The sequence below is a fragment of the Sesamum indicum genome, linkage group LG6 (genome assembly GCF_000512975.1).
Source record: "Sesamum indicum cultivar Zhongzhi No. 13 linkage group LG6, S_indicum_v1.0, whole genome shotgun sequence".
Classification (NCBI taxonomy): Eukaryota; Viridiplantae; Streptophyta; class Magnoliopsida; order Lamiales; family Pedaliaceae; genus Sesamum; species Sesamum indicum.
In genome coordinates, this window is record NC_026150.1 from 171,635 (window position 1) to 182,469 (window position 10,835).

General features: G+C 39.8%; 4 protein-coding genes across 7 annotated transcripts in view; 1 reads left to right on the plus strand and 3 right to left on the minus strand.

Annotated features, from left to right (window-relative positions):
* LOC105162997 lies at positions 1,026 to 3,260 on the minus strand. Its single transcript, XM_011081188.2, has one exon. The coding sequence runs from the start codon at positions 3,230 to 3,232 to the stop codon at positions 1,253 to 1,255; it is 1,980 nt and encodes a 659-aa protein (XP_011079490.1). The 5' UTR covers positions 3,233 to 3,260; the 3' UTR covers positions 1,026 to 1,252.
* Positions 3,314 to 7,387, minus strand: LOC105162999 (tRNA:m(4)X modification enzyme TRM13 homolog). Of its 3 annotated transcripts, XR_002287275.1 has the most exons (11): positions 7,212 to 7,387; positions 7,033 to 7,098; positions 6,598 to 6,930; positions 6,243 to 6,507; positions 6,040 to 6,097; positions 5,240 to 5,326; positions 5,024 to 5,158; positions 4,770 to 4,905; positions 4,391 to 4,630; positions 4,158 to 4,223; positions 3,314 to 3,443 (listed from the first exon to the last, which is right to left on the minus strand). XR_002287275.1 is itself a non-coding variant. In XM_011081190.2 (10 exons), the coding sequence occupies exons 1-10, from the start codon at positions 7,376 to 7,378 to the stop codon at positions 4,208 to 4,210; spliced, it is 1,503 nt and encodes a 500-aa protein (XP_011079492.1). In that variant the 5' UTR covers positions 7,379 to 7,387; the 3' UTR covers positions 4,030 to 4,207. The 3 variants fall into 3 exon arrangements, 2 of the variants coding, with proteins under 2 accessions (XP_011079492.1, XP_011079494.1); XM_011081190.2 differs by lacking the exon at positions 3,314 to 3,443 and having other exon boundaries at positions 4,030 to 4,223; XM_011081192.2 differs by lacking the exon at positions 3,314 to 3,443 and having other exon boundaries at positions 4,030 to 4,223; positions 4,391 to 4,609; positions 7,212 to 7,385.
* On the plus strand, positions 7,567 to 8,270 carry LOC105162998 (ubiquitin-40S ribosomal protein S27a). Its single transcript, XM_011081189.2, has one exon. It carries the CDS (start codon positions 7,636 to 7,638, stop codon positions 8,104 to 8,106), a length of 471 nt encoding a protein of 156 aa, XP_011079491.1. The 5' UTR covers positions 7,567 to 7,635; the 3' UTR covers positions 8,107 to 8,270.
* LOC105163000 overlaps positions 9,240 to 10,835 on the minus strand; it is a 3,785-nt gene continuing 2,189 nt past the window's right edge. The window contains exons 4-9 of one of the 2 annotated variants that reach the window (XM_011081193.2): positions 10,711 to 10,800; positions 10,247 to 10,312; positions 10,041 to 10,132; positions 9,872 to 9,919; positions 9,686 to 9,793; positions 9,240 to 9,524 (exon numbers count right to left, since the gene is read on the minus strand). In XM_011081193.2, the coding sequence (XP_011079495.1) occupies positions 9,497 to 9,524; positions 9,686 to 9,793; positions 9,872 to 9,919; positions 10,041 to 10,132; positions 10,247 to 10,312; positions 10,711 to 10,800 (432 nt within the window). In that variant the 3' untranslated portion in view covers positions 9,240 to 9,496. The remainder of the gene's footprint in view (positions 9,525 to 9,685; positions 9,794 to 9,871; positions 9,920 to 10,040; positions 10,133 to 10,246; positions 10,313 to 10,710; positions 10,801 to 10,835) is intronic. The other variant, XM_011081194.2, reaches the window with a different exon arrangement.

Genomic DNA, 10,835 nt, shown 5'->3' on the forward strand with positions numbered 1-10,835 from the left:
CAAATGATGTGTCAGCCCACAGAAATGATGTGTCACAACGATTAATATATATATATATATATTTATACTAATGAGCCTGGTCCAAAGATTAATTGTCTGGGGAAAAGAAAGATTGAAATTTCAATAGGGTTTCATTTGGATGAATGAATTTAGATTTAAATGATGGATTTGAAAAAATACTTTTACATAATTTTGTATTAAAAAGAATTTAAAGTCCATAAATATATTATTAAATATAACTCAAAATGAGAATTGAAAATTTTTAAATACTTTAATATATAAAATTATCCAAATAAGTAGAATGGATTTAAAATTTATGGGTCCAAATACACAACATAAAGGCAAAGAAATAAAGACTTGTGGATCAAGCAAAATAAGACCCCGCAAAATCAACCAATATATAAATGAAAAAATTATGTATAAATAGGGATTTTGATCCTAGTCAAATTTGGCAGAAAATAATTGAAAACTGAGGTAGTGGTTGTGTGGCTGAAAATAAATCAAAGTATTTATGAAGATTGATGACTGGCATAGCTTATAATTTCATTTTTATCTTATCTCGCTTCAATCAAAAGAACGAGATGAAGTGATTTAGTTTAGATAAAGATTTTTTTTATAATGATGATAGTTAATGTAAAGTGTACAAGATATTGGGTTAATTACATGTGACATGATATATTATTATTGAGAGCAGTGAAATTTGTTTGAGATAATTTTTCTTTTTGATGAGAAAAATATGAGCAGGTTGAAATAATAAACTTTTATGCAGTCGTACAAAACTTCAAAGGCAACAAAATGTTTGCTGGTTGGTTTATAGTAGTTGAATAACAATAATAATGATAGTCTATCAATAATTAAAAAAAAAATAGACAAGATTTGTAATTTTTTCCAAAATTTTGTTGGAGCTAGAATTGTATTGGAACTGCAAACAATCGAGCTGAGATTGTTTTAGTTTTTGGGTTAAGGGAATGAGACAACTCACCACAAACTCATGCTTCTTGTCAAACAATTCAATCATGTTCATGTATAAGACGATGATGTGTTGAGAATATTGCCTTCAACACGCTAATTATTATGAGGAAATTGAAAACATGCAAATTACAGACAACTTCAACAACCACACCGGACATCAACAAGCACTTTTTCCTTGTATAGCAGAATATGCTTCCAGCATTCCCCATTTTATTGTTATCATTACTACTTCTACCACTTAATACAACATAATAATGGCACTAACACTGGCATGCTAAGTTCAGAAATCACATTTGATCCACAAGGGTTCATCAAATTGCCCCTTCAATTCCTCCTCCCCCTTCTTCCCTCCTCCCAAAGACAATCCACACAATTTTAGCTCCTCAGCTCCTCCCAACACTCTGTTTGGGTGCCATGCCGGCGTCCCATTCTCGTATCCATTCCATGTCAGTCTCCGCAAACCACTCCCATCCAACCTCACTAAGTACAAGTCCCCGTATGGCTGGAAATGGTTCGGAAGCGCCACTGGCTCCACCGTCACTCCACCCAAATTTGCCGCAAATAGCAGCCACTCTCCATCTCCACTGAAGCACACATGGTTTAGCCTCTCCCGCTCTTCTTCAAATTCGGCCACTTTAACTCTCCTAAGACCTGTGCCGTCTGGTTTGATCAAGTATATTCCAAATGCATCCACATTATCCGGGTTGTGTCGATTTGAAGAGAATGCAATCAGTTCCCCATTGGGTGACCAGCTCGGCATTGTATCAATCCATGGCCCTTCCGTAAGTTGACGGATTCCACCCTCAACCTCCCCCTTAATTGCATCAACTATGTACAGATTTTTGTGCCCCGAACGTCCTGACCGGAATACAACAGATTTCCCATCGGGCGAGCAAGAAGGAAAGCCATTGTTACCCGTCTCTTCTTTTGTCAGAATTTTGATATCCACAGGGATCTTATCACGATCATTTGATAGATGCTCCGGATCAAACGTGACTCGAGCAATCTGTACACTTGCTCTCGGCGACTGAAAGATAGGCCCGATAGACGTGAAGATGACATTTTCATCAGCCGGGCTCCACGCATTATAAAAGGCTGTGCGATCCTCAAACAATGTCCAGCGATTCGAACCATCAGCTCTGACAATTCTGAGGCCCGGATTCAGATCAAAATCACGATTGAATACTATAAGATCACCCGAGGGTGAAAAGGCAGGGAAAGAACCATTGAGCCTGAGCATGCGAAGCCCTTGAACTGGACTAGTCACCGGGTCAAGGTGTGGAATCGTGGATTCGCCAGGGGCTCCCTCCCCTCTGAATCGATGATAACCAAGAAAAGTAGATTCTGGAGAAACAAACGGATTGTAATGGTGGAAATTGGGGTTGAGCAGCTCTGTCACCGGATAGAACTTGTGAGACTCAACATCGAAAATCTCAATGTGGCGATAATTCTTGCCCTTTCGTCTAGTAGCTACGACGATTCTTTTGCTGTTGTGCATAGCTGCAGGCGTGAAGCAGTGAACACCGGGCGGAGTGACACGAATGGGTGCAAGTAATCCGCCAGGGGATGCGAAAATATTGTCCGGTAATTCAGCTCTGAAGATGCACCACCATCCATCATCGGATTGGCGATGGAAATACAGGGTAGAGTCCCCGGACCACGTAGGCCAGCCGCCGTGCTGGCACACTACAACACGCGTGGTCGGGTCGGATTCCTGAAAAACGACAATATCCGTTTGGAGATCATGGAATTCACCGCTCCAAGATCGAGGGCCATACGAAGCCACGGCAATAAGGTTCCCAGAGTGTGAGATGGCTGGGCTGTAATCAACAGAACCGTAAGGTGTTAGCCGAACAGCTGTCTTCTCATGGAGGCGGGTGGAGTAAAGAGCGGACCAGCTCCTTAAGGGCTTCTCCGGCGGTTCATGAGCCGAAATGAAGTAGAGGCGGTGGTTCTTGATAAGAGGACGATCATGGAAGAGGCTTTCGGGTGGAGAATGGAGTAGTTGGGGATTCGCGTTTCCAGGTGAATTCAAGAAAATCCTGGCGGACCCCGTTCTCTCGGAGATATAAACAAGAGTCTTGCCCTCATCAACAAACTGGCCGTTAAAATTGATGGATATACCGTCGGTGAGGGGGTGCTCGGAGCTGAAATCAAGCAAGGAGGCATCCAAATTGGAAGGGAGCTGGAGGGAGAAAAGATCGAATCCGTAATAGGGTCTGCCGACGGAGGTGAAGACAATAGTTCCAGTGGGTTCCATAAAAGCAGTGGGTGGTGGTAATTGAGAATAGGGCTTGAGGTAGACGGGATTTATATATGAAGCGGGCAGGCAGCGGTGGAGGGAGAGGCGAGTTGCAGTGGAAGTCACTCCCAAGTAGTGGAGCAGATATGCAGCAGAGAGGCAGATAATGATAGAGAAGAAGTTGCTTCACTAGAATGCGTGGGCGTGACATTCTCAATACAACCTTTTCCTTTTATTTGCAATGTACAAAAAAATAAATAAATAAATATATATATATATATATTAAGCATTACAAATTACAGTATTAGTACAAAAAATACAAAACTATACTTCCAATTTAGATCGAGATTACCCTTGCAAAAAAACCAAAAAGATGGAGAAGTGCAATAATAAATTTTGAATAAATACTAGTATATTTTAATTTTTATACCAAAAAACATGTTATATTATATTTGATGGAATAGATGTCACTGAAGTCCTTTATATTTTTACATACAAGATGTTTAAGTGGAAAGCAAGAACGATTCGGTTCAATATTGTATATAATATATATAAGTATAGCAATAGCAGGAGTAATAAAGAGAAGAGAGGCAGATAATGACAGAAAAAGTGGAAGCGGGTTCGGCTTAACTTATCGTCGTCTGGGGCCGCCGCCGGGGCTGGGTGAGAAAGAAGGAGATAATTAAGATGGGCCCAATGCGTAAGCGATGATCTCACTTCTGCCTTCAACTTTATCTGTTTCTTATGATATTCTTTTTCTGTTTGGGGGTAAAATGTCTTGTCTTCTGATTTCGGAATGAATGTATGGGTAGAGACGGAATTCATTTTTGCTTTTAGTCTAAATAAATAATTAACATACTATTATTATCTTATATGTCAATAATAATTTTGTGGTGCAAGTGAAGTGGAACACCATTTCCAGAAAAATGCATAATATACTCACTTTTCATGTTTTGCAATCACATTCCTGATTCCTCTCCCATGCGTCTCTTGTCAACCAATCATTAAACTGAAGAAAATACAAGAAATATGACTACATGTTCACTCTTTTCAATCAAAAAACAAGTTATTGGAGCAAAAACCAGATAAACATACATGCTATAGAAATATGACTACTACATAAAATTCCTCAGAATCCCATAACATATGGGGGCTGGAAAGCGGAACATATTCTACCTGGCAACCAAGAGGTGGTTTTCAGGAGAAATGCTACTAGGAACATACTTGACAAGCTCCGATTTTAATCCTTGTGCCTTGACCCACATCAGCCTTCCACCATCAATGATATCCTTGCACATGTACCCCAACGCTGCCCTATCAATGCCCTGCATACTCCTCACTATATCTCCAACTCCGCATAATTCTGACTCCATCCACCCCTTTTTCTTCTCACTCCTGTAGGAGGAGTGGAGCAACCTCGTCAAAGTAAGATTTGTGAGAAAACCAAAAATTGGACAGGGATGCAGATAAACATCCTATTAGAATTCAACTGAATGTCGAATGGCACGCCCATCTGAACAACAACAGTAAGAACAAAAACGAGTAAATGGCATACATGATCTCAAGTTGGGCCGAGCAATTGGTGACAGAAAATTCTGCGCCATGATCTGCATCAACTGCCCAGCTGGTAAACCATGAAATGGCATTGAAATCTTCCTTTGAGAAACCCAATTCAGATATATATCTCTTATCTGCAGGGCGATAACAGTGTGTATGCCACCATTCATTCATATACACCAGATGCAGACAAAATTGTGTACAGAAACAGTATTCATAAATAAAGTAGAATAACAGTTTCAGTTGATTTACTTATGTAATTTTTCCACTGGCAGAGATGATGGCAACATGTAGCAATAGCTAAGCCTCGCAGGTAACAACTGGCCTGGGACTGAGCATCAGTATTTTCATTGGAGCATTGGCGAATGCAGCATCTTAAGGTCACATCTGGATCAAATTGCAATACATGTAATAAGCCCATCCGATGGCAATAAATACAGGATCACCAGCTGCAAAAATTTCAATTACCTGTTGCAGGTCCACAGAGGTGTTTGCCAATTGCCATATAGCCTACTCCTTGTAATGATTCTACAGCATTCAGATTCAGATCCTCAACTGCCAATTTAGGACATTAATATAATCAAATATAATGTTCAGAAATGAGTCCAAAACTAAATTAACCTTGGGATGAAACAGATACACAACAAATACAACTGGCATGCCCAAACACTTCCAGAATCAGTAGAAAACTGTATGACATTAGCTGATGAAGCTTGAATCTTGTATTATGAACAAAATTGTCATGCAAGTCCATCAGGTTTAGCTTAACAAAATTCTCAAGATTTTATTTAAGTTAATCAAAGATATAGAAAGTACTTTCAGTATCACCTTAAGTTATATTTACTCATACATGGATCCAAGTTCTTAGGTGATGTGTTTACCATTTATATCTGCTAAAAAGGACCGACTAGAACAACACTGGATGAAGAAAGTGGAAAGCACGAGCACAGAAACAAAAGTATGACAATAAGTCGGTTGGTCTGGAAGTGCAAAAACCACTCCGAAAAGAATTCAGCCATTTAGTATTTGATCCTACCTAGGTTAATTGAGTGACACACTTGTATTCAATCATATAAAATCTTTTTGTGACATATTGCTGAGTGACATTCAAGTACGTAGGGAGCTTCTTTCTTACATACAGTCTAGGAAGCTTATCATTCATGCATTTTCCAAGACATAAAACAAACAGCAAAAGAATCTAACATGGAAAAAAATTAAACAAGTTATGATTTCAAGCATTGGTGAAAACAAGTATCAGGAAACCTTACTGTCAATTCTCAACCTCTCTAATACTAAGCTCTCTTTCTGTCGCAAACTCCGATCAGCCTAAGAGTAGCAGTTAGCAGATCGACAGATTAGAATCATTCATCTGGTTGACAATTGTATTGAAATTCTATGCTCAAACAAATCATCACATTTTACTGCCAATACACAATAAGAAAAGGCAAAAATTGGTTTAAGGTAAACTCACTTTCAACTTATATGACTTGCGCTCGACCAATAACACCTTCTTGATCCCATAACAATCAGCAAGCATCTGTGTCAAGTAGCCTCTTCCAGCTCCAAACTCAACCACTGCAGAAACATCAGCATCCATCTCAGACTCTCTATTAGAATCACACTGCTCAGTTGTTGCATTAGAAATCAAAGAAGCCTTTCTTAACACCCCAAACTCTTCTAAATTCCCAAGAATTGAAGCCTGCTGTAAAACATGCTTCTCCTGATACGGTAATTTCCTGAAATCAGCATATACTCAATGAAATTGAAGTCCAATTGGTACTCCTATCTGCATAAAAATATATAAAGATGTGAAGTTCGTCAAATACTTGTCAACTTTTCTATTAGTCCAAATGCTACAAGCTTCTGGAATCCTGAAAGAATCTGGAATGCTATTGCATATCGATGCATGAACGGACTTGATCTTAGCAATCAATTCCAAGAATTTGGGCGCGGACATGGCATAGACCGCACTCCTTTTCATCTCCGAAGTAACGATAGAATCTTTGGGGAGGACGTCCATTTCTTCTCCTTCTTCCTCTTCATCTTCTCTGCCAGCATTAATTCCCTTTTTGTAGAAAGGTTGACACGAGAGAGACTGAGCTTGTTTGAGCAATGGGCATCTGTTCAAGTGACTTTGAAGATTTTCCTCAAGCACAGAGCTGTCAAGCAAGCACAATTATTATTATTATCAAAAGAAATCAGTGCTAGTGCTGGTGATTACAGTAAATGGTCGTAAATTAAGAGATATGGTTAGGGATTACTGAGAAGGGTCGATTGGGCAGGGAATCCAGTGTGCATCAGACCTCTGGGTGTGGTTCCCGCAGAATCTAAACCATTGAAATTAAGAAGACAGCATGAGTAGGAAGGCATAGTGGAAGAGAAGATGAATGCGTGCGTGTAGGTGTATGTGTGGGTGTGAGTGAAGAGAGAGCGATATTACGGAGAATCAAAGAGAGGGGAGTTTGCACAAAATCTCTTCTTCTTGGGGAGCCAAAATTTGCAGTGACTTGCCATTTCTCCCTCCCCTGCCTGCCTGCCTGCCTTGCTCTTCTTAAACCCTACCCTACCCCACAATCTCTCTCCACTCCACTGCTTTGTTTTTTGCATTTTTGATTGTAAGCTTAGAAGACAACTGGAAAACCCGGCTCACTCGAAGAATTTCAGGCACATCTCAATGGGCTGCCTTTCATCAGCCCATAAGTCGGCCCAATAAATAACTTAGTCCAACTCAGTTCTCAAAGCCCACTGCCCACCCATCATCAAAACCCTAATCTATTTAAGGGCGCCTCTCCCTTCTTCCCTATTCTCACATCCCACTGCATCCACGCCTAAACCCTATCCCAGAGAATTCCTCCGCCGCGAAGATGCAGATCTTCGTCAAAACCCTAACGGGTAAGACCATTACCCTTGAGGTCGAATCCTCCGATACCATTGACAACGTCAAGGCCAAGATCCAGGACAAGGAAGGCATCCCTCCGGACCAGCAGCGCCTCATCTTCGCCGGAAAGCAGCTCGAGGACGGCCGCACTCTCGCCGACTACAACATTCAGAAGGAGTCAACTCTCCACCTCGTCCTCCGCCTTCGTGGGGGTGCTAAGAAGCGCAAGAAGAAGACCTACACCAAGCCCAAGAAGATCAAGCACAAGAAGAAGAAGGTGAAGCTCGCTGTTCTCCAGTTTTACAAGGTTGACGATTCGGGAAAGGTGCAGAGGTTGAGGGAAGAGTGTCCAAATGCCGAGTGCGGTGCTGGAACTTTCATGGCCAATCATTTTGACAGGCACTACTGTGGTAAGTGTGGGCTCACATACGTCTACAACAAGGCCGGTGGTGATTGAGCTTTGGAATTTATCTCATGAGCGTTTTTTCTTTTTTTTCTTTTTTTTTGAGTTACATCGTCATTTGCGAACGATTTTTATGACAATTATCTAGGTATTTGGAATTATGGATTTTGGTTTAAGTGATGTTTTGAAATTTTAATTTTAACTTTGTTTACAGTTTATGCTGCCTCTGTGTTATATTTTGTTAGATTTTTTTACACTATCCAGAATTAGTAATGGATTTTGATGGTAAAATTCTGGCCGATGTTTGATATGATTATGGGAATATATGTGTGTGTATGTGTGTGTGTGTGGATGTTCATGACGGAGGAGATTATTCTGTTGTCTGACTTTACATCTCTCTGTGCATTTAATTAAACGTGTTATTGGTGGGTTTATATTCTTGTTTTAACTTGCGGGTTTTTTTGACGGAAGATGTCTGTTAGTGGCATCTAACTAGTTCCCGCCGAATTTACGTTGGGGTATTATGTGTTGCCTCTTCACTAATGGACACGGGTAGTTTCATGAACAAATGCGAATGGAAACTTGAACTAAAGTTGAAATTTTGATTCGAATCAAAGAGGACTGTATACAGTTCCTCATGCATCAGTTCATATGTGCTACACTTCAATGTTCTATATGTTGATTGTTTGTTTTCTCTGAACGAAGGAAAGATGCTTTGTTGTTGATGGTGCTCATTCTTTTCATGGTGCAATACTTGGCATGAAGTTTGTTTAGCCCTGATAAGTTGGCCAAACTATTTAGCATCTCAAGTTGTTGAGATGCTATCTTGTATAAGTTTGATGCCCCCGGAGAGTCGAGCCTTTGCTTGCATTTCGGTTTATAAGCTATGGATTGCTTTTATCTAATGTAGAATGGATGTAATTATTTGAACTGCATCTCTCATTTGGTTTTGACTGAATTTCCGGTGTTCTGTTGCTAAGAGCACCTGCGCAGCAATTGATGATTTTGTTTATACCATCCTTGGGTAGAGTTAATTTTTTATGATAATGTGTATGAAGGATGATTGAATAAGTTGCTTTTTTTTATGTATATATTTCAAGATAAATGGTTTGATCATGTAAGATGTTGTATGCCTTTTCTCGTCATTAGGTGAGAGTTTAATGACATTTGTGCATCTCTCAATGCTATTGATTATGAAATTGTAATTCTACCTCTTTATTGGGAATTAGCACTATGGAAAAAGTTACACTTGGTGGGTGAATAGCAAAATCTAGAACTAACGGAATAAACCTGGAGGATGGATAATACGTTGTTCCACATGAACACTAGTGGTGTGTATGATTTCTTTAAAGTAACCCAATTTCTTTCAAGAATGTGCGAGATGGATTATTGGAATGCCCAATGAAATCCGTGGCTTCCAAGTATATCAAACCTTGTCGTGTGCTTAAACCTGTTTCTTCTCTGATGATGCCCTGCGAAGCGAGAGAGGCTGTTAGAAATTTTCCTTTTGCCCGTTTGGTGCTTGCATATTCCACATTTCAGTAAATCTTTGAGATGGGGAATTCTTTACAGAATTCAGAAATAAGTTGTTTTTCAGCCTCTATATTCTGAAGATGTATAGTACTAATTTGACCTCACGAATTTCTGAGGAAACATTGTGGAGAAAGCTGCATTTTTTGCTTTCTTAAGCAGTACATACAATCCGTAGCAGGGAATATGAACCAATCCCAAAGCAAGATACCTGAAGATTTTTATATTTCCAGTATGAGAGGTGATGAGCAGTTTTTAAGTGGTGAGAATTGAAGAGGAAAATTCTTACCAGAGCGGAGCCCATGGAGTTGACAGATCGAAGAAAGGATATGGCCACCTGCACAAAGACCCTTTGAAGTTGGTGAAGTGTTCAAGAGTTTAACTGAAAAGGATCATGTACATTCTTTGTTATTCTATGAGTACAACCGTATAAAAGGTATAGGGAGGTCTTCAATTACCATGTAAAACAACAAGCATGAAGAACCCACTGGAAAACAACATAAGCACAGCTCCACAGCACAAAATAGACAAGACCAAACCACGTAAACGGCTGAAACATGGATATAAACTTGATTAGCTCAAAACATGTAATATAGTTAAGGACCTAACCATTAAGTCAGTCTGCAGTGAGGTGGAGAAATTAGGATGGAACTCGAAAGCTTACCAAACGATTCAGAGCAGACTCAAGGATAAGGAAAACAGCATTTACAGAATGCATGCATCCAATCAACTGCCATTAGTTGACATAGATGAAATGTTAAGACTTCGCAACAAGAATGTTGATGGGTAAGGACGTAGAATGAAGGGATCCTATGGTTGTTAGTTCGCGATTTATTAATGATGTAATTCCCACTATGTTCAGGAGACATATAGGTTACGGTCCTACTGATTATTCACCATCTCATCCCTACACAGAGAGTAAAAGGGCATATTGGTAGCGAATTCAGCCTCAAACATGTTCTTCAACTTTCCTGAGTTGACTTTTTCAACAGTCAATTAAATATTTGGGAACACTAGAATAAATCAAACAGCTGAAGTTTGAACACAAAACAGAGATATACGTGACTTCAGACTTGGAGAAATAAACAGAGGCCGGAGTTAAGAGATGTAGAAAGGATAAATTCTCACCAGGGTAAGCTGAAAATCTTCACCCGTCATGAATGGGAGCAGAAGACACCAAAAGACAATGTCTGTAAGCATAGCAGCACCTGCACAGGTCTGTTAACAGACAAATATCTAGTATTAGTTGAAAT